The following is a 27789-nucleotide window of genomic DNA, read 5'->3' on the forward strand; positions in this document are numbered from 1 at the left end:
ATGTTATAGTTCAACAAAAAGTCCGAAACAATCAGCTGTTTAATGTAGCAGCATATTAATGTACCTACAAAATGGCTTAAATATCGATGTGGTAAGGAGGTATATACGTGTTTATATTAACGAAGACCACTCAATAACTCAACCACTGGATTTATTTATTTTTTCCTTAAATACTGAAGGCAGTTCCTCCTCCAGCTAGTTAACTTTCTATTAAAATAGAAGGTATAGGACCATACGCCATACGTAACGACGTTTTCTTATATTTTTAGTTTGGTTCGATAGATAAAACACGTGGCAAGTTAAGCGAAAACTTAACACAGCGCCATTTTGAAATTTCTTAAGCCCGTAGACGTGATTATCTCCTTAAATGCGTCTTTCTTGTGAGCCGTCCGAAGACGAACTGAACCACGGGATTTATGAATAAGATTAAAATAAAGTACATATCATGGAATTGACATTTGTAATCGAGTGGATTTAGTAGTCTAAACGGACTCTTAAACGATTAGTGCTTTTTTGAAGGCTAAACAAACTTTATGAGGATTTATTTGACAAATATACAATGGAATTAACACTTTAAACCCACTATGTTCACTAAATCCGGTATATTGTAAACTTATCAATAAACCTGTTCACAAATCCAGTAGATTATATTTGACATATACGCTATGGAATTGGCATTTGAGATTACTTTCATTGAGTGGATTTTTATGAGTTTTTCTCATGCAATTGGAAACGGTTTAAATATAGGAAATATAGCGAAGTGAGATGATTATAATTATTCTTAAATTTGAAAAATTTACTCTCAAAATAAATACAATTTGTTGAGATTTCGTATTTTTGTTTAAATTATTCGAAAGTTAAAATGACACTAAATACAATGACAATTTTCTCTGTGGCTGTTGTTAAGTTGTGATTGAAGTTTCGCAGCCTCCTTCTATAATTGTACCAAGGACGTATTACGACATTTAGTAAGTACAGGAGATATCTACATATATCTTGTTTTTAAATTAGAACTGAAACTAAAATCGCCATTTATTTTTGTATGGTGCTGGAACAAACATCTAGTAAAAAATATCAAAATTGAATGGCAATACTTCTACCAGGTTCTGGAACAGAACTAATGTTTTGTTTACCATACATGTCATTGGTTCATTACTCAAGCTGATTAGTCGATCTACATATCCCTCTTGTCGTCGTCAAACAAAACACGCGCGCAATTTTTTTATTTCTTGTTTCAATTAAGTGAAAGAAATTCTTATTGTCGTCTACATATTTGAGAATTATGCTATTCTCCAGCATTTGATCAAGTAATATATAATACATTTGAAGATTGAAGCATGACCGATTTGAATACACATTCTATTGAAAACGAAACCAATTCATCTAGTATACCAACACCTTGCTCAACTGCGGACAATGAAACCAGTGAACGCGGCATTGTTCCACTACCTCCGGCTCATTATCCTCGTCTAGATTCAAAGATAATATTGCAGAATATGGAAGAAGTACTTCAAACTGTGAAGAAGCAACACAAGGAAAAACATCGACGCAAAAAAGAACTCAAAAAATTAGCAATGATAGAAGCAGCGTCAGCTGGCACTTCGAGTAAGAAGATTGATGATGAACTAGATGAGCGCGATCAAAGATCGAGCAGCAATGTGGAAAGGAAAAGCAAACATCGTGACAAGGAGAAACGTCCCACAAAAAAGCGACCCTTGCAAGAAAAATCCACGGTAGAGAATGGGAAAGTATTACCAGAAAGCCCAATAAAGTCGGGAACCATTCTGCAGCATTTTCCACGTACACCGAAAAAGGAAAAAGTTGAAGAAAGCTTGACTTTAGGAATGGAAACAACTCTAGAGATTGACGTCGATGCTGACCACGAGAATGGAAATAAAGTTGAGAGGGCTTCAGAAAAGCCATCAAAAGTCACTAATGCCTTTGAAGTTATGATGAATGCGCGTAACAAGACAATAGGGTCGAATACTCCTGGTAAGGACTCACCTTCGCCAGTGGCAGACAAAAACACTAACGAAGTAATTGTCAAAAGAAGGCTAAAACTTCAGGAATGGGCCGAGCAGAAAGGAGGAGCCAAAAGAAAACTTGATGAGGAAGCTAGAGCAGCTTATGTGGAAGATCAATTAGAACAAAGAGCTAAGCGGTAAGCGATTGAAATAGCTACACCTTAAATATGTAAATCTAAGCTATTAATCCACTACAGGTTTAAAGAGATGCTAGTGAATGGCAGCAGTCCGAAGGTAAAAAATCAAAAACAAGAATCAGCAGAAAAGGCAAAACCAAAAAGGACTGGCCGGAAGCCAAAGGACGAGGAACGAGCAGTGGAAACGAAGAAGCGAACATCACGTACTCGACGTCTAAGTTCAATCGATTCTGTGGATTCCGTTGAACTTTCTAAGCAGCCCGTTGACGCAGAAACGGAAGAGTTTTTGGCAAAATTGAATTCACCAACCAAAAAACGTGACAGCCTGCTTGGATATTTCCAGAAAAAAGAGTCGCCAAAAGAAATGGCTGAAAGGCAACTAACAAAATCACAAAGAAACCAAGAAATTCCTATTGGCACAAAGGAAATGTCAAGCAGGTGCGAAAATACAAAAACACCAGTATCAAATTCGGATTGTCTGATCCAAGAAATAGGCACACCCAGTGGAAGGCCAAGACGTTCCTGTACTGGAAAAGCACGTTATGATTTCGATTTAGAAGAAAGTCCATCTAAAGCTACGAGAAACACACCAGCGCGTAAGAGCGGAAGTCGAAGTTGTCAGCAATCATCCGCTAAAACGAAGCCTGAAGAAGATAATTGCGACGTCGTTATTGTGTTGGATGATAGTTCAAATTTGAGTGCAACTATGGGCAATATTACACCACAAGGAACACCTAAGAAATTAGCCCCATTGTTTGTGCGTTCTGTTCCAAAACCTAGTCCTGATCCAGAATTTTTAAAAGCACGAAAAGCCTTTCTCCTCTCTGGTGTACCCGAAAAGTTACGCATTGAACAAGAAAAACAGAAACAGCAGGAACAATGTTACGAAGAATCTATTGAAATATTTCCTCAAATATCACATATTAAACAACTAACTGAGACTGAATTGGCCATTGAAAAACAAAGTTTTAGCTGTACATATACAATACATCCTGAGGAAATTTATTTGCAATTACCTTCGCCGCCGCCAACACGCAGAGGAAAAGGGAAATCATCTAAACGCCTTTCCCAAACAGGAACTTTTTCGGATTGCACACCGTCGGACTTCCAGGTAAGTTATATATTGAATTTACTTTTATAATTAATACAAATTATCTACTATCTGCACGGATGTGATTTTTAGCAATCCTCTAAGACTCTTTTATTTTTGGTCATTAGGGTAAATACATAGTTTGTTGTACATAACATAAAGTACGAAGTTATGTTTTTAATTTTGAAATAGCCTAAAATTAGTGTTTGTGTTGATATGCAATTTAGTTCATTACCATAGAAAATTAATTCCGTAAGGATTAGTATATAAATTACTTCAGCCGGTTTATATTGTCTGTCGGGTATCCGTTAAAAGTAAAGTGTGAATTGAGAGAAATATTTTGAAATACGGAGTATTGAAAAATTTTTAGGCTTGAATCTAATTTAAGGCAATGCGTACTAAAATACCCACCTTCTCACCTTTATAGGGTTTGCTGAATGTCCGCATTACCCAAATACGCAAGGACCTTATTTACTGAGCTTGAAGAAAAGTAATCACTTTTAATCTCATAAATAACATATTGAGTACTTATTACTGAAGTTCCATGTAAAAATTTTGTACAAATTGTTACAAAATATCGAGTACGCAGACAGACTTACTGTAAATTCAAAATCGTAACCATCCAATTATTATCTCCCAAACGAGGAAAGGCTCAAAAAATAGATTCAATTTTACTATATTTATATTTGTAATTTTATGCCTAGAAGCAATGTATTGATAGGTTCATTAGAATATAAAGGTCTGAATGACCTATATAATACGCTTAAATATAGAACAATCGAGATGACATTTTGATCATGATCTGCATTTATCAACACAAGAAGTCCAGTGAGAGTTTTTGAGTATGCAGGCAGGCCCGACATCTATACTATTTTGTTTATTGGGTTTATTGTAATAAATAACGCTTTGATAATTTATACCAGATTAACAGACGTATACAAAATTCGTTTAAAATCGAAAATATGTTACTGCCCACATTGGCCAACAAGAGAGCCATAATTAAGAACTGGAAAACTGAATTTGAACGATTTCCTACATTTAAATGCTACAATCAGATGCGAGAAAAATATCGCTACTTTAGTGCTATAGATTCAGCACAGGATACGGAGCAAGTTTCGGATTCTTTGGTGGTAACAAGACGAACACGGCGTTCTATGGAACAACAACGTAAAAACGAACAAGATAATCCAGATGAGGAATACAAGCCACCACCTGCTGCCCCAAATGGAGAGTTGCTGTTTAGCGAAAAATACAAACCTTTGTTGTTCGAACAGGTTCTGGTTAATTTAAACCCTGTAACACAATTGAGAGATTTTCTCTCAAATTGGTCGAGTGGTTCCTCTTCCAGCAGTGCAAAAAATTCTCAAAACTTCGACGACAGCATGGACTTTAATGATTCTTCCTGTAGTAATCAGGGCGCTTCTTGTAATACAGTAGTGCTTTTGGGACCAGTATCGTCGGGAAAAACCAATGCTGTATTTGCTTTAGCTAATGATATGAATTTCAATGTTTTGGAAATTAATGCTGGAATGAAAAGGACAGGAAAAAAATTGATCCAAGAATTGCAGGAAGCAACCCAATCACATCAAATACGTAAAGATGCTGCAGGATCGGGTTCATCACAAAAGAAAAATCTACTTAAAAAATCACTCAACGGTCTAAAGACGCAAATGATGCGACAAAACTCAAATAATGTTGATTCGACCGGTAGTGATTCTAGTAATAGCGAATTGTCACAGTCGACTCGTAAGTGTCTAATACTAATAGAAGATGCTGACATTGTATTTGATCAAACCGACGCCGGCTTCACCGATGCTATTTATACATTAGCAGCTAGTTCAAAACGGCCGGTTATTGTAGTTGCATCTAATCCAAATTGTGCTCACTTACAGCGTTTAATGGCACAAAATACAATACATTTTTCTTCGCCTAATGTGCTAAATATTTCAAAGTTCTTGGCGGTATTATCGCTTATCGAAAATTGTCCAGTGCTCTTGGATGACATTATATCCCTGTACCTATACAACAACCGGGATTTAAGAAAAACGCTCTTGGAACTCCAATTTTTCATACAGAGCGGAGGTGATCGACACAAACAGTTAAATAAAGCAGGAGACCAAAATAAATCTGCTGAAAGCAAAGATAACAATAGCAGCTACTTTGCATCACCCCGTAAACGTCAATTTTCTGTAGAACAAGAACAGACAGATAGCCAAGAGAATACTCTGCAAGTAGGCACCAAAATACCAACAAAAGATAAATCGACGAATAAGGGAGTTTATATGCATCGTTCGCTGTTTGAGTTCTTTACCGTCTGTCAAAATTCAAAATTCCGAGTACCATTTCCAGTCGACTTTCGGACATTTAGCATTAATTTGAATGACATTTTTGGGGTGTCTCGCAAGTTATTAGAAAGCAGTGAGTCAAAGCAACCGGAAGTTTTGTCGAAGAGCACTACTACTTCAAAGCGCAAATCTAAATCTCCAAAAAAACAGTGGATTAAAAATCACACTTCCAGCCCCTTGGATAATTTGTGTTTTTTCTATGAAAATTTATCTGTTGCTTCTATGTTGGACAATGAAACAGAACAACATTCTATGTCGTCTGTTATGGACCGTCTGAATCCCAATTTATCTGAAAGTATTTCTCACAACTTACTCGAAAGAGCAATTGACATCAATCTGGAAGCCGATGTGTGTCCCTACAATCTGTTTGATACACCAAAAACTATGTAAGTTTCCTTCAATATAAACATGGTTGTTACCTACAAATTAAATCATTAAATTAAATTACAGAATATCACTGTGCAACGAAATGGGTTCAACGCAACTTCGATCAAAACGAGTACGCAATTTGGATTATGAGCCCACTTTAAGGAACATATGTCGAAGTGAAAAAGTACGTTCAACCCTAGAGAGGCGTTCGACACGATTTTATCATTACTTAAGAACATATGCTGTAAACGTGTGCAATTTCTCAACAGCAAATTTTGATCAAGCGTGCGATGTTTTCCAAGCAGCATCGGAAGTTGAGATTGAACAAGCGAGCGGAACAACATAATAGTGGTAAAATTATATGTATGCTAATAAGTAAGGTAGTGCCTAACATGTATTTTTTTATTTATAATGTATATATTAAAGTATTTCACATTTCTTAAAAAAACATTGTTTCTAAACATTTTCAAAAAATATATATATCTACGCTGATTGTGACCAATTTTCAACGTTATACGTAAGTTAACTCATTAAATAATATAGCAATTTGTAGGTCTATTGCCTTATTCCTTGTTTAAATTAAAATAAAAATACATTAATACTAACTAAGTGCGATTCTTTTTAAAAAGAGAAAACAATCTATTTTGTTTCTTTTCCCGTCGGCAGCATTCTTGCTCTTGAGTTTTTGTGTCTCTTGAAGGCCCACATTTTTGTTGACACTGTAATGATAACAAAGGAATAAATCATACATACATATTTTTTTTCAATATTTTCTTCGAAAGATAGTTATCAACAAAAACGGTCGCTGATTGGAAGTGTGTTCAATTCAGAAAATTGCTTCACAATTTATAGCATTATCTTTTACTTACATCGTTATCAACTACACCTATTTTGTACGATTTCATTTGTTGTATGGCATCAATAGAATGTCCCACTTCGTTGAAAGCTTTGGTGGCTTCTTTTCCGGCGTATTCCAAAAGCAATTCCTCCCCACCAGGATGCTACAATAATCGATAGGAGTATGCTAATAATAATTCTTCAACGACGAAATATTTAAACGTACTTCTTTTACAAATTTTGTAACATCGTAAACGTCACCTTTAATAATTATCCACACAGGTTTTCCATCTTCACCATTATTTATCGATATATCACATAAAGAATATTTATCTATCATATTGTGTTTGTATTTCAGTATTCACGACCACTTGGTTTTTACCCGTTGGCGTTGTAGAGACAAATAATTGAAGAGACATTAGAAAATAGGGTTTTATATTTGCATTTTTTTAAAGATAACACACATTTTTGTTCGTTGGCATGTTCACTGTTGTTATCAGCGAATTATGTTTTTTTATTTCATAAAATTGCCCATGTGATGGAAGTATGTTAAATTTGTCGTTCCATTTGTAACTCATTTAATAGATCTTTATATATGAAAAACTTACACTTTTTTTAATATAGCTCCCCTCGTACCTACTACAGAACATATAAAATAATTATTCAACATTTTTTCATGTTTTTTATTCTATTGTGCGATATAATATATAAAAAACTATCATAAAAATACATCTGTAGGCATATGCTGTAACTTACATTCAACTTTTTTAAGCAACTCTGCTGCTGCTCTCTTCCATTCTCTTTTGAATTTCTTCCCCCTTGTCACTTTGTATACCTCTCACTTCTAAGAACTTAGCAGAGTTGCTTACGAAAGTTGCATGTCTAAACCCAGCCTTTGTAACAATTTAATTTGTTTGTTGTTACAATAACAACAACATTTTAACAATATCGATATTTTAGATCATAAGCTAAAAAAGCCAAAAAATTTTACATTACAATATACTAACTAACAATGTTGTAATATACAATAAAGAATTGAAAAAAAAAAACTTATATATAATTATAAAAATTTTAATGCAATTTCCCTATAACATTGGTTCCCCACGAAGTAAAATTAACAAAATAATATTAAAAAAATAAAAAAAGTACCAAATATTTTATGAGAGCACTACTAAAAGAGCAGAGTCTAACCAATCACATTTGGCTCAGCGCAAATTCAGTATATCTGTTAATAAATATATGCACAGGATTGGAGAAGGTACGTTGAAGCAAGGGAAGTTGGTTCCAAATTCGTGCCACCCAAACAACAAATGATCGTTCAAGAACAAATGATCGTTGTTTATAATCTACTTGAAAGAACTGTTTAAAAACTGGTGATCTGCAGCTATTATCAGCTATCAAATAGGTTGATACACGGAAATAGCATTCGAGTTGAGTTATGCCTGCCTTGTTTTTCAAGTTAATTGTTTGTCACCTATATTAAAAATATTTAGTGTTTCGTACATAACATACTTCTCTGACATTCTACTTCAGCATTTCAAATAGTTATATTGCACATTTCCTAATATTTATTCGGTTCCCATACTGCTGTATCTACTGTTTTTAAAAATGTATTCTATAACATAAAAGAAAAATTGTTATCGTTTGTACTGTACTGTAGAATCTTGCTGGTTATTGATCGTTTTTAGAAAATAATTGTATTTCTGAGATTTATATATATATATATTTTTTTAATTATACTCTCCATGTTTTGATTGTAGGGTAGATCTGAATTATTCTTTATTATGTATTTATAGAAAGATAGTTTTGGATGATATTTTAATTATATTTGCTTGCAAACATTTTAATATCAATTAACCTTATGCTTTAAGGTAAGAATACTCCTATTTAGATTTACAAGTTTTCAAAATGTGGGGGAGGTACTAGAAGGAGTGGACCGATATAAATATATGTTATATAAGAGAAATTTAGCATTATGTGAATGTTCAAAGATATTTAAAATACATTTTGTTAAATGTAAACAATGCAGCATAGATGGACTAATCGATGAATATAAAAAGAACGGAACCAGGGTGACACAGGAATAAAACTCATGCCATATACTGTCAAGAAAAAACACAATACATATTGAAAATCGTATTCTTAGAACAAAAATGTTTTTAATTAATGATTTAACTGATCACTTCAAATTTCATATTTTGTTCTGTCTGCATATATAAGTATATATGCGAACCTATCTATCGATAAAACACTACGTGAGACTCTGCATTTAAACTTTAATATTTCATTTTAATACGATTGTACGATATTTTCAGATAGCACCATATTATAGAATGGAAATAGTAAGCCAATGACGCTTTGGGAACATATATATCATTCTACCTATACATGAGTCAACGTTTGCAATTATATTTCAAATTAATGTTTTTCTTTTCAAACACAGATAACGTTTTGTTTATAAACAAAACACAAGTTACTCCAATTATGAACGAATTTCCAACAGTTTTAAATACGCATTTCACCTAAATGTCTCTATTACCCGAAATATTTGCCACAGTGTTTACTTCATTTAACCATTTAATAATTGATTTTAACTTTGATATTGGTGTCTTTGGACTAAATTCATTTCAGACAATTCTGTGGGCATGGTAACTTACGAAGGTAGTAATCCATCTCATCAAAATTTTACACATCGTACTATTATCAAAGACATAAAACCTTAAAGGTGGAATAAAATGTATTTTTGAAAAATAGCCTGTCAAAAAAATTTAGGAGCGCTTACCTAACAAGGAAACACAATTTAAAGGGCAATACGACGAACAAAAATCAGAGAGCTAAAAAAAAAAAAAACTATTAAAAAAATTGATGACGAATAAAGGGCAACGACTACATCTTACACATCGTAATATTTATTCTGAACGTAGATTTAGTGTCAATATGTACTAAAGGCTGCATTCCGTTGGGTACATCGTCCACAAATGTTCACATCATAACGACAGATAATGCCGGAGCTAGCTATTTCTTCACCGTCATAAATTTAATTTTAAAATTAAAATGTTTTATTAATAAATTACTATTTTTGAAAAAAATATATCATATTTAACATGAATAAAATAATTTTGTAGAAATACACTGATATAACTGTTGTTCTCTAGCAGTGGTATTGCTATTTTTGGCGTTCTTTTAAAATTACGGTGGCGTCAAATGAGTTTAATAAGGTGCAGAGTAAACAACAAAACCTGGCATATGGACTCGGTCAAAGTCTGTAAAAAATAACATACAAATATCATATTAAAAGAAGAATGTTTATATTCAAAATTGTAAATATTTATTTTGAAATTCACTTATGTACGTTTCAGAAATTATCATCACTTGGAATTGTTCTCTGAGCTCCCTTTCTCTCCTGTACTCTTTCAGCCTTATTCTGGATATTCGCTGGGAGATATCTCGCATGTAAAAAAATTCGCTTTCACATTCTCGCCTTATTCTGAATGAATAGGGAGACACAAAAAATGCGAGTTGCTGATTCGAGTTTTCCAAAATGGTGGTTGAAAAAAGGATTCGTGTTGCCATATTGTAATTTAAGTTGTAATGTGTTGCCCCATTGTAATTTAATTGTGTAATATTTTTCAATATTTTATTTATTGATTTTTTTATTAAAAATGTTTACATTTTATTGTTATTTAAACTTTATAACAATTCAAATGTGCAATATCAAGAATCCGCAGTATAATCCCTTTGTAAAGAAAGAAAAAGAAAATAATTAAAGTTTGAAAATATTGCAACATGCACAATATGGCATGTGAAACAGCTATTCATTGTTTTGATGCAATTCGATGCAACAACTACAATAGATTACAAATAAAAGAACAATTTTTATGATGGCAAAATTTCGGACGGCTCACAAGAAGGACGTGATCTAAAAAGTTTAAAAAAGCATTATACGCCCACGGGCTTAAAAATAGATTTTTACAAAATGGCGGTTGTTAAGCGTTCGCTTAACTAACACGTGTTTTTTTCGAATACGGATAACCTATAAAGTTCGAGCCGTTCAATGGAATCCAAACGGTTGAGGATTTCATTATCATTGGAATTATTAACGATTTGGTCAATTAACCAAGGAAAGCAGTGTTTAAATTGAATGTATTTTGAAGGCAACAAACTACATAATCTGTGGTGGCGCTATTATACTCGATAATCGGGAGGCGGGCCAATTACTTAAATAGGAAAAAAAACAACGAATAATGGGAAGAAATCTGCGATTGAATTAATTAATTCACAGTTTATTATTTCACTACATAATTGTGTGTCTTTTTAATTTAATTTCTATATTTATCTCCCCAAATTCTTAAAGTGGCAGTTATGATTTGCTCCTATTCCTTTATTTCTTCCTTCAAATCATGCACACGATAATTTGGAAAAAAATGTTTTTTGTAGCTTTATTTTTGTTTTCCATAATTTTTAAATTTTTTTTCTTGAGAGACAGATCCTCACCCAAAATGTCTGTATTTCGCCTCCAAAATGCATCAAACTCGACTTCCGTATTACTTTTATACATTCCTTGGCAATATTTGGTTTAGCATTCATCGTTATCAATAGAATTTCCAATAGCATTTTATTTGTTGTTTTTCTGTTAAAAATTTGCATACAATCATTTATAATATTCTAAATCGTCATAGAATTAGTATTGTGTAAATATTTTTCTTTGAATTTATTAGCGAAAATTTTCGCACAAAATTTCATCTCATTCTCCTACACCCTGTAATCCAGAATACCTAATTTTTCCCCAAAGCGGATTTTTTCGCTTTCGAACTTCATTCAGAGAATAGGGTGAAAGCGAGAATGCGAGAATATTCACATGAAAATGTTGTTCAGAATAAGTCGAAGGGGAAGAGCGAGTAAATTCACGTGGACTTGACATCCAGAATTAGGCTGTTTAATTTTGTCAAATTATAAAAACTGCAATTGTGTTTTTTTTTTTGTTTTAACATTTTACTTATATTTTGCTTCTTGTAAGTTTTAATTTAGTATATAAGCAAATAAAAAATTTCTTCTTGTTTCATTTTTTGTTGTTGTGGATGATGTATGTATTACCAATTATGTTTTAATAATAATATTTGTATGGGATGCTTTTATCATAATAATGTAGTTTTGTATATACTACGCTATAGTGAATGTAGAGCTTAGACATAAAATGTATTTTATTTCCTTTTATCTTCTATTATAAACTTCCATTCGTGTTCTCTATGCGGTTTATTTATGGGTTCCTGTACACTAAAGTATAGACCTGTTCACTTTGACAAACGAATATAATATATATTTTTTATGTTTCTTTCCATTTAGTATATAGTAAATGTATTAAGTTAATATACAAAAATGGAAACACTTCAAGTGTCAAGCTTGATCATTTAATTTATAATAGTTATAGTAATCTTACGTTGTATAAATATTTAATTATTCATATTTCATTTGTTTTAGCTAATTGAATCTTCTTCGTAATAATGAAGAGGTGCAAATTTTTTACTTTTTTTTTATTGAGATAGGAATAATGGGGCTAGTGCGAATAATGGGTAATTTTAATAACAATCTTCAGTTGTGTTAAGAGTGGTAATAAAAAATTAGTATTTGTATATTTAAGTTACATACATTTAAAATGTTAACAAAAGAACACACGCATGTATACACATTCAAAAACGGACACGTACATAGTAAAGGCATTCAAAATATCATTCATGTATGGTACTATTATTAAATATACTCGCGCTTATTTCATTATTTCTTTGAGAATTCCTATTTATAAATTTTGAATAGTTTCTTTGACTGCAGTCATAGTATAATAATAGTTATAAATTTTTAACTTGTTCTTGTTCTATGATATATTTTGATTTATTTTTTTTTTTAGTTTTTTTCTTTTAATTAGAACCAGGGTTATATTTCACATTTTACAAAACACACAGAATATAATAACTGTTTAAATGTAGTAAAAGAACAATGTTACAATTAATTCTAAATATTTTTTATTATAAAAAATACTTTGTTGTAGTAATAAATCATTTACTTTTTACAAAATCAAAAATATTCTTGCTTGTTCCAGATTAAAAGTAGAAAACTTGAAATCAGCAATTTCCTTACTTTTTTCTGCTTTTGCACTGATAATAAAATATATTTTAGATTACAAATAATTATGAATGAAAAACAAATATATGTATGTAGATTTCCTTATAATTTTATGAATTATTTCTAAATTTATATAATTTATTTTAAAATGTTTTTATTTAGAATATGAATATAACTAAAATATATTTACACACACAAACTCGTTATTGTTATTTTTGTTTTGTTTTTGAAAATTTCAATTATGCTCTTAAAAAATGTCCGGTTTTGCAGCTGGATAGCGCTAATTAATATGTTCAGGCATTTGTATGTTTGGTCATTTAGATTTTCATAAAAAACCTTTCTCACAATATGCCATTCGTATAGTATTGGTACCCATCGTATAACTTCGTCGAGAGACTTTTTAGTGAATCTTGCACTAATTGCTCAACTTTGCGTTCCATTTCTTGTTCGGTTAGATTCATATGGAAACGTTTTCGGAGATTCTGTACGGTACCGGAACAACCATTTTTGAAGCAAGGCAGTTGGGCATCTGTAATTATAATCAATGTTTTATTATTTTTATTTATTCGCATTCATTTTTTTAAAGTAAAAATTGTAGATTTTTTGTAACTGTATAACTGAGCGGTTTTTTGCCACATTTTATATCGAATGTAGGAAAACATCCAATTCACATGCACATTAAATATCTCTTTACACATCTGTGTGTCCCGCACCGCCTCAATACAATTATGAAAAATGTCGAATGAAATTTGTCATTACGAATATTCTTTTATTATGGGTATACTTACTGCTTCTCATTATTTCTACAAAGTTGATAATACGATCCATATGTTTGCGAGCCGTCATCATGCCCACTAATAACAGCCGGTTAAACTCCCGCCAATGTTCGGTATTTGTTCCGCCCATAACTTCGACAAACTCAGGAGTTAGCTTGAAAGGGGACTGTTCGAAACCTGAGGAAAAATCAAACACATTGATGTCAACAAAATACAGGTTCCTTGATATGAAAGAATAATTAGCATTACCTAAATTTTTAGGAGATATGCTTAGAATAAATCCAAAGTCTATGTGAATAATATGACCGTCAGAGTGTAACAGAATATTGCCATTGTGCCTAAAGAGAAAAAAACATAAGGGATGAAATAACGTTCGGCGTGTAATACAAATGGTTTTACAAACCTATCTTTGACTTGCAACAAATACGAAATCAAGCAATACGCCGCACAGCTTTGAACAAAGTTCTTTTGGGCAATTCGAAAAGCATCACTGTCGGCTGGACCATATTCATCAATGAAATAATCTCTCAATGATTTGTTGGAGTTCTTCTTTATCTGATGCAGTGATACCGTATTCAGAATTGGCTCGATGAGGCCACTGTCATTGGAGAGGCAAACGATTTTATATGGACGTACCCACAGATCAACATGTTCCTCCTGCCATATTATTTTAAACATCTAAATAAAAAAACAATCAAAATATGAAATTACAAGATATCCCTTATAGCGCAAAGTGGTTACATACTTGCAGGAGTTGTGTTGCCATCAGTTCTTGCCTGAGATCGTCACCGCATTTCACAATGGCCGAAAGTAGGCGCCAATTGGACAAGTGACCATATGGTGACGATTCGCGTATTTGTTTCACCTTCTCATCCCATGGTTCCTATGATAAGAAAAAATGTAATTTTAAGAGGATTTTGCTTTAGAAAGTTGGCAATGACTACTGTTCTACCTTAAGTGCGGCTGCGGATGGATCCTCCGGATCGTTGCTAAAAGACTTGGTGTTTTCACAATTTAGATTATTACAGTGGCGGGTGCGGACATCTCCAATGTTGAATAGAACGGGCATACCTAGTACAAAACGCAATGCCATATTAGTTAGTTCGCACTTTATCACTGACGGTTAAAAATAGAATTTACCTTGGTCTCGTGAATCACATGAGTCCAATGACATTTGTGATATGGCATCTCTTTCAGAATTTGCACGCATTTTGCGCATATGCAAGTATTGCGCAGTTATTTCATCGTCCTCCTGTGACCATACATCGTCTTCATTGAGTTGGGGTGGAGACAATAGTGAACCGATTCCACCGCCACTGGTCTGATTCTGTTCCAAAGCCTCGGCTTTGTTATCCGTAGAAGACGATTCAGACAAGGGCTTCTCCTTCTTACGCCGACAACTGTTGTGACTGCTACAACTTGAAGTTCGACTACATGTAGCATGCTGCAGGTGCTGGCTGTGGTTATGTTGACACGATCCACCTCCGCCTGCTACTTCGAGGTGTTCTTCTGATTTTGTATGCCGCAGTGACGGCATCATTTTGGGTATAAGGGAAGATGAGTAAATATCAGGCACTTCCACCACCTCCACATAGATGATGTAGGGCGTCTTATCTTTTGAGTTTAGAACAGCAGTCTTTTCCTCAGTAATACGAACAACATGATGTGGAATGTCTGAGTACAATGGTAACCAAACACGAGCGGGTAAATTCTTGTTTATAAGATTCAAGAACATTCGCAGGGCGGATGTCTTCTCGGCCTTTGAAGGTAGATTGGTTAGGTTTTTGCCAACATTCATGAGAGCCTTCATGAATTCCTTTTGTGGTGCCGTTTTGGGGGCGTTGCAAGAACACACTGTTTTGTGGCCCAAGAGATCATTTACTTGCCCACGGACTGTTTCAAAGCACGTACACCCATTGTCGAATGCCCTGCCAGATGTCAGATCTCCCAAGCATAATTTGGCGGGCGTAGCAGGCAAGGTTTGTGTGGTGTATGGTGGCTGCTGGTATAAGCGATTGGCGATACTAAGACTCGAGGTGTTACGGCGTGAATCTGCGAGCAAAACTGTAGCATCCGATTGGGACCTGTGATGCGTTTTCTTTGCCAATGGTGATACCACGTTGTTGTGGCTAGTGCCACCTTGATCTTTTGTCTCGGTTTTTGTTAGTTGTTTGCGCTCCTTTTTCGAATAGATTTCCTTCATTAAAGCCAATTGAGACTTTCGAGAACCCATGGAATCGTTATGTTGATAATTATAGGCCTCTAATAGCCATAGGCACTTTAGAGAAAAGTCCACGGATTTCCGACATCTGATTGTCAGGTAGGGGTCCAATACTTCGGCCAATTCGTCCATCTGTATATACATGACAATCAGCTGTGGAATGTAGAGATCCACCTCCTGGTCGGGGAAACTGAATATTTTGTTGCCAATGAAACTGAGAACACCGGGCTCCTTCGAGTAGAAGAGATAATGAATGGCAAAGTGAATGTTGAAAACTGGTGATTCAAAAAATCTCAACAGGCCGCTGGGACCTTTTTCAGTCTTTTGTTGATTTGCCGAATCTTGTAAATTGTTAGGACGCTCTTTGATAAAGCATTTAACTACACCTGGTACTTTGAGCTTGTTCAAGGATGATATGGAAGAAGATTTTGATATTGACGAATTGGAAGTGGAGAAGGGGGCGACGGTGGACAAGGCGGATGCGGTGTTAGGTACTTGTAAACTCAACGTCTTCTCAATGCTTTCGGCGGAAGATAAGGAATCCCTATCATTTGATGATTTCTCGCTGTTGCTTGATTGATTCGTGACATGATCAGCAGGACAAGATGCATTTTGTGCTAGTGGTGTCGTTGCCGGGGAGTTGTTAGCCGAAGTGTTGGCAGCCGCAGCTGCTGCTGCAGCCATAGCTGCTTTTTTGCTGGCGTTAGTGGAAAGCAGACCGAAAAATTCTTTTTTCTTTGAAATATCCGTTGGTGACTTAATGTGTTCTGTTTGCGTGGATGAACCTACACTTCCCGAGTCCTCTATAGACTTCTGAGTCTGTTTTGAAGCATTTTTCTTTTCATGATTCTCAATAATGCTCTGCGCCGTGCGGAATATGGCGTTTTTGGTCGCACCAAAGAAATTTTTAAACAGAATATCATTTTTAGATGACTCTACGGGTGTAGAAGGTGTCTTAGAGGAGGCCATTAGGGAGCTGTTAGATGTCTGAGTCGGTGTGGGACAATCGACGGTGTCACTGGCAATTTCTGCTGTGGCATCCGAAGAGATTTTACACTTTTCCAAAGACATAGCTGCCTGCGACATATTCATATCACGATATCGTTGTCGTTCACTAAGCGCTTCTGCATCGGCTTTAGTATCGGGCGGCATGATTTCCGTATTTAATTTGTCATTGATGTTATCCAGCTTTTTGTTGCCCTTGTTTTTCTTTGAGGGCCGTAATGTTCGGCAGTCTGTTTCGAGTGACTGATAGAAGCATAAATCCGTTTGCATCATATTGTATTCTTCGTCCATGGAATTGGTTTCCAGCATGTCTATGCATTCCTCTTCATTGTCCATTTCTCCCGAATCTAATGACTCGTGTGAATGTCGAATACGATTCAACGATATTTGATCAGAATCAGATCCACATATTATTCCTTCAGGGGTGAAAAATAAAAACAATGTTAGTAAACGCCAAACATTTTGAGGGTAAATGCAATGTAAATATACCTGAATCGTCGGAGCCCAGACTTGTGAGATCTTCACGTTTTTTACCACCGTTTGCATTTATTCCGCCCGGCCCATTAATGACAGCTAACACATTGTTAGAACCACTGGTAAAGGACGAGCTTGTCGATGCTGTAGAGGCAGACGAGGCTGCCCGTTGTACGGTTGAAGATGACGATGATGTTGCGGAATCCGATGATTTAGGTCGCAATCGTGCCGTAGGGCAATATGGTTCCACTACAAAGAACACAACAACACAAAAATGCATCAGCAAATTTAAATATTCCAAATTAATTTATATCACAGATGGCTGCTGGCATATGTAAATTAAATACACCACTTCCACAAATACACCTGTCAATTATTCCGTTTTATTCAAACACATACCTATGACACTGCTGTTAATATTATTCTGCTGCGGTGTTACTGCTCCAGCATTTGCGGCAGCGGCCAATGATGCCTGTGTAGCCACCATTGTACTTGTGGGCTCCGTTGTGGACACAATATCCATGGCATTGTCAACACCCGCGCACGCAGCAGAGTGCGGCGCCAGAGCTGTATTTGGTCCTGCTAGAGCATTTGTTGTTGATGACGTCAGTGCGGGTGTTTGTGTTGTTGTCAGCGCCGCTGTTACGTTTGCTGCTGTCGTTACAATTTTCGAGCACATTGTTGACCCCAGTATGGATGGTGTGCAAAAAGTATTCTCACTTTCAGCATTGGGCGAAGAGACTTCAACCTTTTGTTTGTTTCAAACGAAAGGATATGAAACGAGAGAGGGATACATGTGTTAAGAGAATGTCTGTGTGAGTGAATTTGTTTTAAATATTTGTTAAGGACGCTGTTGCTTTTCTATCACGCTGTTATGGTATCTATGTATGTAAATTCCACATAATACAGATCCAATCATTATTGAATTTCAATGAACGTTTCAAACCATTATTTAAGAATAATATATTTACATGATTGAGCGTAATATTTTGAATAATTGTTGTCTGCAAATTTAAATATAGAAATCTCTAGTAAGGGGTAAAGCTTAGTACAACTTTTCCAAAACATGTATGTAGAATTCTTCGACATTAATTTTTCTTTTGGTTTACTCTAATTTTTAAAAACTTCGGAACAAAATATTACGTTATTAGCACATATAATCAAGAAAACTACTGCAGTGTCCTTCTTGAAAATATCAATCGAAATAAATTGAAAGCACAAAAAATTGTATTTGCACTCCGTATGAAAATTTGTTCGCCAAGAGTGCTATCAATAAAGTGTTGAAAATGTAATATTTACCTCGGGTATCCTTTGCAAAGCACTATCCAAGCTGCGATTACGATGATGTTGGGTCAAATTTATGCGGGTATTTGTAACTTGAGAAACTGGTGGTAACAATATTCCCATAGATCTATAAGAGAAATAGAGACAATCAATTATTAAAAATTTTTATTTGAGAGAATTTAGATCTTTCTACGATGTTTAGACTCAAGGTAGTCATTGTTACATGCCAGACAGACATATAATATTACAGAGATTTTCAACATCAAAATTCAGTTTATTTGTAAACAATTTTTCATCTTCGTCTATATATGCATATAATATAAATATATCATCATCAATATTATTACGGAATCACAGATTTCGGTTCTCCAAATGTGTTGTGTAGTTTTTATATTGTGCATATTCCATAGTTGGGCAGACATGCACACCAGCGTTTTGATGGGTTCTCTTTACATTTTTTGATGTTAAAACAAAAATAAACCTTAATGACTTTTTTTCCGAAATTTTTTTTTTTAATGAATTTATTTTTTGAACTTCCTTGGATATTAATTATGCTTTAAAAATATTAAATTTAATAAATTCCGAAGAATAAATCATTTTTTATTTTCCCTTAAACATTTTTTAAGAGAAATGTTGCCCATCATTGGCATATTCCCAGCCACTCGCTGTACCAAACAACAACAACCTTAAATACGTGTTTGTTGTAATAAATTGTGTATTGTATTTAAATTCATTGTACTTAAAGCAAATCAAAAGTATAAAGGAACTGGAATAAAAACGTAGTAAAATCACAATCAGCTGTTTTTAATCAATTCAGCGAATGGCAAAAACTATATTTATTGGTTTATTTTTCACTCACACACACACACATACCCCCTTACATTCTATAACCTTTTCATTATTAATTTTTACACGTTATAAATTATTTGGAAATATGCAACTGTATCGAATAAATATAAATGGGAATTTTAATCTTCACAAATATTCAATATTTTCTTTTGTTTTCTTTTCTTTTCGTACATTTTGTAGTAAATCAATTTTTGCTTGAATGTTTGTTGTGTAGATGGCTGGCTAGCTGACTAATAAAACGGAACGAATAACCTCATAACAGAGGCGACAAGTACAAAAAGAAAAAGAAGCAAAATACTTGGTTGCTATTGTTTCTCTATACTACACAACGACGCACTCACTCTCCCCATGCCAGTAGAGAAAGATTGGAGCCAACAATGCTCTTCAATTTGAAACACAATCTCGCTCTGACAGACTACTGTGGAACATAATTTACAATAAGAGAATAAGAAGCAAGGGGAAAACTCTGAGATTGAGAGGCAAAATTAAACAATTTGTTGAATATAACAGTATAACAATTACCAGGTAAACACTACTATGTTAAATAGAAGAGCATGGAAACATCCAAGTAACTCAAACCAAAGAAGTAAAAACCAAAAACATTCAGACATCATTCAACATTTCACAAAAAAACTGATTTTTTCTTAACAATTTATGTAAAAAGCAACGAATGCAAGAAAATGAGAAAAAATAAACACCACACGATTTTCATATTTTGTCAGTGTTAGTGACATTTGCCTTGTCCTTGGTGTTAAATGGTTAATATACCAATTTAGAAATCTATTCCAGTATTATTAATAAGCAATGCAAAATCAATAAAGTTCTTTTGTAATGAAAATCTAGGGGTGGTTTTGTCATATTTTACGTGAGAAATATAAATTAAATTGACCTAGTCCAGTACATTAAAAGAACCACACTCAGGATAATATAATGCACACATATCATATGTTGCCATACAATAAGAGAATCAAAAAAACAAAATCTGCACAGTTTGTGGAACATTTGAGAGGTTTCAATCTCCCTCTCTCTCTCTATTTAAATTTGACTATTGTATCAATTTATAAGAAATGTAAAAAAAAGAAAAATGTAGTGAGACAAAATATGCGTTTCCTTTGTCAAATTGTTAATTTTGCTTATTTTATTTTTATAATAACAAATATTGAAAATGCAATTTATGTAAAGTTTTCTATAAAACAAATGCAACCAAAATTATTGTAATATATAGAAAAAAAAACTAAAACGTAGTTTATGCTTTGTCCGAATCATCGAAACTTGTTTTCATTATTGATAGCCAAGGCACATTTGGTATTTAACTACACATTCAAGATGTGGTGGGTCGTCCGTCTTCCTCATTTATTAGACACTCTTTTACTTGGACTTCCTCTTTGATTTATTAGAAACATACACATTTTCACTGCATTATATACATTATATTATTACTTTAGTAGATAGACAATTAAAGACAGTCAACAAAAGTGATTACTACACTATAGTATGTACATATAAAATAGCAGCGACGGTCCTCTATGTATGTACCGCACCCTATTGGAATAAAAAACAAAGTACAACTAAGCGAAATGTGAAAAAATGCCTTATCATATTTTCGCTAAACCAACGGCGGAATGTAAAATCAGAACACAAATGCACAACAGAAACAAAAAATATTCTTTGCTCATTTTTACAAAAGAAGTCTAGTATTGGTTGTGTGTTCTCTGTGTAACAGCACAAAACACCTAAATAAGAGCAGTTCTCGTTTAAGAGAGCCTTTCGAAATGGGAACAAGAGGGTAATGGTCATAAGAGTAATTTAATCGAAATGTAAACAAACTACGGTGTATTATTGTTTGTCACGGCAAATAGCAGATATATTTACCAAAAACCATCCGTGCAATTTATATCCTCCACCATAAGGTGGAGTTCATTTTAAATTTGTCATCCAGCGGATACCTCATTCTAAGTTAATTTTGCAATGTCCTGTTGATACGACGATAGAACTAATTTGTATTAATATTTAGGATAGGGTTTAGAAATATGCTGTACATACATTGCTACTACTACTAGGATGTTCGCTATTTTAAATTGCACATATCGTTCCACGTTTTGGGGAAGATTTGCCCCACCCAATAGGAATCTGAAATTGGGACCGATTCAATTGAAAAATGTCTGAATATTGAGGGATGGGGAGCTATACCTAAACGGGGATAGATATTAATCAGATGTACGAATTTCAGCTATGTTCATTTGCTGGATGCTGACTTCGTTGCCGTATGTTTTCGAGTATTTCAAAAGGAATGCACAAAAGGTGAAGGTCATTTAAATAGATAGCTTGGACAGTCAAACAAATGGGAAATAGACTCTCTCCTTTTTCTTACAAACACACACCAACAAACCACATTTTTCAGATTGCACCAAAAATCTATTATTAACAAGTTTCCTTGTATGCCAAAATTTGAATGAATATGGAATTTAATAATGGGTGTAATGTGCATTTGGTTCTATCAAATATAGCACACTTTCCACAACTTTTTTTTTTGAAATCAGTGATTATTCCAATTTGTGATTCTCTCCATCTAATGTTCTAGAAAAGTATATCTTGGCTCGAATACCAACATAGCATAAGAAAAGAAAATGCATTTTTGCTAGTGTGTGCGCACATTTTAATAATAGCCGTGTGACTATTAAATGTTTATGGAAAGGAGGCGCTACAAAGAGATTGGGAGTGCATTGAGTGGTTATGCACGTTTTCAGAGCATACCGTGGCGAATTGTTGTTCTACTTGTTTAATAAAGTTTGATTGTTGTTGCTGTTCTTTGTATTCAATAAACGGTGTTGTTATAACACTGCTGCAATTTCCTGCAACCAAATGGATGTAAATGAAAACATAAAATCAAAAACGCAATAGAAGAAGAAGAAGGATGACAGAAAAATAGAGCAAAGATCTATGTGGTCATTGGAATAGTAAAAGGCGTGCATCATTAAATAGATTATATATTAAAAAAAGGGACATACAATTTTTCAAATTTTGGCAGTTGTAATTTGAGTAGATGTTCGACAATATACAAATCTATATACATATGTGCAGTGGTGGTCACGTAATTAAAACATTTACTGTGGTAAACATTTTTTGATGAGCCCTTGATTCATTGGAAGTATTTTTAAAAATTTTTAATTCAGAACACTTCGATATACTGCACTTCGATTGTTCGAGTAATACAGAATATATTTTATCAAAAAATATATCAGTCACAACAGAACGAACAGAGAACAACGCCAATATTGACGAGTAAAAGTTTCTGGCACACAGCAGCATTTTTTATGCTCAACACAAGACTTTAAATATTTGTCAAACTGTAAAATATTCCTTCTTTGAGGCTAAAATAGATTAAATTAACATTATTCTATTCAAAAAATATAATTTTGGAAAAATATAGTCATGTTCAATAGATGTTAAGGGTCAAGATTTGACCATCAAACATGCTGCTGTCTGCCAGAAACTTTTACTCGTCAACATAGGCGTTGATCTCTGTTCGTTCTGTTATGACTGATATATTTTTTGATAAAATATATTCTGTACTACTCGAACAATCGATATGATATTATAAATACCAATATCAATCGATATTTTCTCACATACTGCAAAAATATTCCGGACATCTTCAGTAAAGGCTATTGAAATTGAATCGATCCTTCAGGTTAATTCCCATTTTTTGAGTTTTTATTTCAAATATTTATTTATTTATTTTGCAAAATATTTATTGTTTTCTGCTAATTCTAGCAATTTCTGGTACATTCGGACCTTTATTTACTATAATAAGGGTGATTTTCTGAATGTAAGGTGTACTGTACAAATTTTTGGCAATTTTGATAGATTTTACAGATTTTTTCAAAAAATTTTATCTGTAAATTATTTTATCGGTGCTTAGTTTACATAATTTAACTAAATTAAAGAGTTTTTTTTTAAATATTTTCAAAAAAATGCCGTAAAGCACCATAACTTTCACAAGCACATAGTAATAATTCTTCGTAATAAATCAAGCTCGAAGAGAGAGAGAGAGAGAATATAAGACTATCCCTTCACTTTTTTTAGTACCTCCCACTTTCATAAAGGTCCAACATTTTTTTTTTTTTTTGAAATTTGTAAATCTCATACGAAGCTATTGATTTGATTCAAACCTAGGACAAAATAATATTTATCAAATCCAGATCACATCTGGTCAATATGATATTATAGTACTTAATATTGAAAGAGTCTGCATTTTATTCCTTTTCTCAAAATAAAAACTAAAGAAAAGTGCGAAGTTTGTTATGATCTTATGGTCATGTCAAAATGAAATCTCTGGGGTTTCCATAGATAAATCTTTTGGGAAATGTCTATATAAAGGGCCAACATTTTGAAAACATGTAAATCTCATATGAAGCAAAGGGAATATCCAACTTCATCGAAACTTTGCATATCGCGTAATATGTTTACCTTACATAGATCAAGTTCGAAGGAGGGACACGTCGTCCTCTCCTTCTAGTACCACGCCCGTAAAGGGTCAACATTTCACATCTTCCGGTACCTCTCCACAGATGGCCAACTCTTTAATTAAAACATGTACCTTTTATACATCGACAGATATATACATCTCTCGGCAACTCCGAGAACAACTGACACTTTTTACGTGTTCATTTATATATAGATTAGTTTTCATCAAATTACGACTGCGGCATCAAAATGCAGCTCGCATTTTAATACATTCAGTCACAAATTGTTCAGTTTAGAGAAAAAAAAAAAATAAAATAACATTCTCAAGTAGAAATTTCCCAACCTCCTCATAAAAACCGAATGCACAACATTCAAAAAAGACTTTGCCAAGAAAACCGGACAGATAGCAGCTAGGAAAAAAGGCCGGATACCAAAATGACATAAAATACTACAACGGATGCAAAATAATGACAACAGACACAACAACAATGAAACGAGCAAATACAATGCATCGTACGGTGAGTAGTACTATCGTATCGTAATTTTTTACAACTCGTTCTAGTACTCGTACTATGACGTCGAGCAGAGAGCATGAGCACAAACCGCCAACAACATCTATTATCCTTTGAGCAAACAAACTTACATCCATACATAACAGTCCCCATAGTATGGGATTTTCCAAAGTATACCGATTTTACTATGCAGCCTTGTCATGGGATAGGTGAATGGGCAGGACGCAGAAATTATGTAGAAAATTTGAAATACACACAGAGTTTTAGTAAAATAAAAGACCATACCTTCGGCTAGCCTATGGAAAATAGTGCAACGTGCATCTTTTGCCAGAGACGTAACGACACTGGTTCCCCGGTACGTTCAACGAACTTAGAGCAATGTGACAAGCCGTGCCGTGGGTTGCCACGGCTATTTTCCAAGATGTATAAAATAAGAACGGAAAATATGCACAAGAAGGAAGTTGGCGTGGTATCCAACAAAAACGGCTACTCCAGAAGAGTACACGGAGCGGGGAAGTTGTTGGTCAACGAAAGTTAAAGAAAAGGCAAAAAAGTGACTTTTATATGAATGGAGAAAAATCAATAACACAGAAATATGGTTGGTATGAAAATTAAGTAAAAGTTCAGCTGATAGCTTAGCTATCAGCCAATTGAATTGAAGGATTGAAAATACTTCAGTGGTGCTGTAAAAGGTCTTAGAACCTAAAATAGATATTGCCCCGAATCCTCAACATGATGAGGCTTCAATATTATTCAATGATGACAAATATATTCCAATTTATAGTATTAGGTTGCTGTGTCATACCTACTAAATATCATTCCCTACTTGTGTCCATGGTGGGCTACTCGTATGTGTTATATTCAGCCAATAAAAGTTTCCAGCATTATTTATTCCAATTGTATGGAGAAAAGCACCACTCCAAAATGTAGTTTGAGTGGAGCAAAAAGGACTTGTGTTATGAATGGTAACATAATTGTCAACCCTTCGGGTGCTAGCACTGCTTTTCATTTTCCTTCCAAACGGCATTTTTTATTCATCTGCCACAAACATGGTTAGGAATTCATTTGGCTTTATTGCTGCTATACTTGGACTCCAAATGTTGGTATCCTTGTTGTTGGATGCATACACAAGAAATGGAAAAGGAAATATTTTTGTTGTGTTTTTTTTTCTTCGACACAACGACAACTGCGGCTGCGGAAAACTTCTGTAAATTATGTAAAAGAACAGATCGTGTCCTAAATGAAGTCTCTCTCTCCATTGAAGGGAAGTAACATAATTCTACGTGACTAACCTCATACAATGGCTTTGGCGAATTGAAGTCAAGTGTTTTGGCAAGGATTCATAAAATTGCGGGAATGAAGTCGGATTTCAAAGTAGCAAAGGTAAGTAGAAAAATACATAAAGATGCCAATGAACGACTAGAAAGAGGGAGAGGAAGGAGAACATGTCGTGCTTACGAAATTAAGATTGCAATGACAAAAGAAATTAAAAGTTTTCTTTTATTTGTTTTCCACCAGTTGGCTTAGATTGTTTCTACTTTCGCTCTTAGGTATAATGAAAATTTCCTAAATAAGAGGTTGAGAGTGTGTGTGTGTGTAGTAATGTGAAATTTCGTTGTGAGATTTTTTACACACATCTCTTTTGGAAGATAGATGATATTTTAGGGACAGTTGTAACAGATACAGGTGATTTTTACTTTAGTTAAATTTTCCCAGCAAAAATCATTCAACATGTTCGAATATTAACATATCGATTTCATATTACTAGACGATCAGCAACAGCATATATTCCATTTGCAGTTGGTGTATAATTAGATAATTAATAATTTGCTAAATGTGTACACTCGATTTATATACATATAGGAGATGTTTGTTATAACGAAAATAATGTATAGTTTCTGAAAAAAAACTGTAGTAAATTAATTTGAAGAATTTATCGTCAAGGATTATAAAGATGCTGGTGTAATATCGACATAGATAGTAAAATATGAACTAAATATGCGAACAAGATAAATAAAACGATCTGAACTATATCAAGTATTAACGATTCTCATCTCTAGCATATTTCCAAAGTACAGAATGCATTAAGAAAGTCTGCCATTGATTGAAAATTGTCATTTCCATTTTTTCGTTTTCTTCAATTTCTTAGTTATTTTCCACCTGTGTTCATTGAACTGGAAATTTAGCTGAAAAACTTTGTTTGTATTTATGTATTTGTGTACATATTTGTGTGTGACAAACAAACGCAGACAAGTGGGCTGTTATTTCGTTGTTGTTGTTGTTGTCGTCGTCATCATCGTGTGTTTTGTTTGACAAAAATTTGCACAATAATTGCGCAGAATGTGGACAAAAAGGCGAAAATACAAAAACAATATATTATTCGTTCGATTGGTATTGCAATGTTTATGGGAATCGTTGAAATTCCAACATGTCACCAGTTAACAACGTCTGCCCGCATACCACTAACATCATATCGTCGACGTCGAGAGACATTCCAAAAACGTATGTAAAATATGTACGTATGTATGTATGAACGCTGCTATTGAGTTACGTTTGCCTTTTAAACAGACATCGATGTTAGTTATAGTGATATCAAAAAACGGTTACACCAGAATGATGGAGGAATACAGGGCAGATCTCTCGAATGAGTTTTTGTTTGGATACCGTATGATTCGATACGATTGGAATTGAGCAGGTTATCCATTTTGTTCGAGAACAACCGGTAATCGATGTCAGATTTAAATTTTAAAATTTAGTTTCATGACAATTAAAACATAATTATGAAAAGGAATTTCGGATTTTTTTGGCGGATTCGATGAGTACATTATCTTAATATATAATTTTATATATTTTGTGTAACTCCTGGCATTCTTGTCGGTTTTTCTATAACTAGGATTTGAAGGAAAGCCATCGATCGAAATCCATATCGATTTCCAGATTTATAAATGAAAATCGAAAAATTCTATATACAAATTCTATATATATATTTAAAAAATAAGTTTTTATTACAAAGTTGTAATTATATTGTTATTATTTAACAAGTAAACATTGGCGTACATAGAGGAACTTGGGGTAATGTGGACAACAATTTTCTCTTTTTTATGTTGTCGACAAAACAACGGTAAAAATTCCCGAAGACATTCAATTTTAAAACCAGTTTACACGTTTTCAATATGGCACACTATAACCACCACTTATTATTTGTTAATCACTAGCGTGTGTTCACAGGCAAATGCCAATGAATGGATGGATGGTACATTTGCACTCGGCAATAATCGATAA

At 33.8% G+C, this 27789-nt stretch overlaps 5 protein-coding genes across 5 annotated transcripts in view; 2 read left to right on the plus strand and 3 right to left on the minus strand.

The window, feature by feature from the left end:
• LOC133335168 (uncharacterized) overlaps window positions 1-27789 on the minus strand; it is a 400201-nt gene that overhangs the window by 320443 nt on the left and 51969 nt on the right. The gene's annotated exons all lie outside the window — the stretch shown is intronic.
• Window positions 1-27789, plus strand: part of LOC133335151 (laminin subunit alpha) — a 607777-nt gene that overhangs the window by 220014 nt on the left and 359974 nt on the right. The gene's annotated exons all lie outside the window — the stretch shown is intronic.
• LOC133335177 (enhanced level of genomic instability 1) lies at window positions 1468-6311 on the plus strand. Its single transcript, XM_061543482.1, has 4 exons — window positions 1468-2161; window positions 2222-3272; window positions 4175-5982; window positions 6047-6311. Exons 1-4 carry the CDS (start codon window positions 1497-1499, stop codon window positions 6309-6311), a joined length of 3789 nt encoding a protein of 1262 aa, XP_061399466.1. The 5' UTR covers window positions 1468-1496.
• Window positions 6571-7142, minus strand: LOC133335178 (cytochrome b5). The gene is made up of 3 exons (XM_061543483.1): window positions 7029-7142; window positions 6835-6966; window positions 6571-6684 (listed from the first exon to the last, which is right to left on the minus strand). The coding sequence occupies exons 1-3, from the start codon at window positions 7140-7142 to the stop codon at window positions 6571-6573; spliced, it is 360 nt and encodes a 119-aa protein (XP_061399467.1).
• The window catches only part of LOC133335179 (serine-rich adhesin for platelets), a 36975-nt gene continuing 22416 nt past the window's right edge, over window positions 13231-27789 (minus strand). The window contains exons 2-11 of the mRNA XM_061543484.1: window positions 18695-18806; window positions 17795-18143; window positions 17411-17644; window positions 14836-17337; window positions 14648-14766; window positions 14441-14578; window positions 14099-14373; window positions 13945-14033; window positions 13708-13872; window positions 13231-13448 (exon numbers count right to left, since the gene is read on the minus strand). Of these exons, the coding sequence (XP_061399468.1) occupies window positions 13261-13448; window positions 13708-13872; window positions 13945-14033; window positions 14099-14373; window positions 14441-14578; window positions 14648-14766; window positions 14836-17337; window positions 17411-17644; window positions 17795-18143; window positions 18695-18806 (4171 nt within the window). The 3' untranslated portion in view covers window positions 13231-13260. The remainder of the gene's footprint in view (window positions 13449-13707; window positions 13873-13944; window positions 14034-14098; window positions 14374-14440; window positions 14579-14647; window positions 14767-14835; window positions 17338-17410; window positions 17645-17794; window positions 18144-18694; window positions 18807-27789) is intronic.

This window comes from Musca vetustissima, unplaced genomic scaffold (genome assembly GCF_032173495.1).
Source record: "Musca vetustissima isolate MV318-11 ecotype Yass unplaced genomic scaffold, APGP_CSIRO_Mvet_v1 utg1735, whole genome shotgun sequence".
Lineage (NCBI taxonomy): Eukaryota > Metazoa > Arthropoda > Insecta > Diptera > Muscidae > Musca > Musca vetustissima.

Bases quoted from the DNA above. Each gene is read 5' to 3' on its own strand.
- LOC133335177 (XM_061543482.1), top strand. From the start codon at position 1,497: ATGGAAGAAGTACTTCAAACTGTGAAGAAGCAACACAAGGAAAAACAT. The intron at 2,162-2,221 runs GTAAGCGATTGA...AATCCACTACAG, and splicing joins TTAGAACAAAGAGCTAAGCG to GTTTAAAGAGATGCTAGTGA. The intron at 3,273-4,174 runs GTAAGTTATATA...AATTTATACCAG, and splicing joins GCACACCGTCGGACTTCCAG to ATTAACAGACGTATACAAAA.
- LOC133335178 (XM_061543483.1), bottom strand. From the start codon at position 7,142: ATGATAGATAAATATTCTTTATGTGATATATCGATAAATAATGGTGAA. The intron at 6,967-7,028 runs GTACGTTTAAAT...CGATTATTGTAG, and splicing joins TTACAAAATTTGTAAAAGAA to CATCCTGGTGGGGAGGAATT. The intron at 6,685-6,834 runs GTAAGTAAAAGA...TTATCATTACAG, and splicing joins TAGGTGTAGTTGATAACGAT to TGTCAACAAAAATGTGGGCC.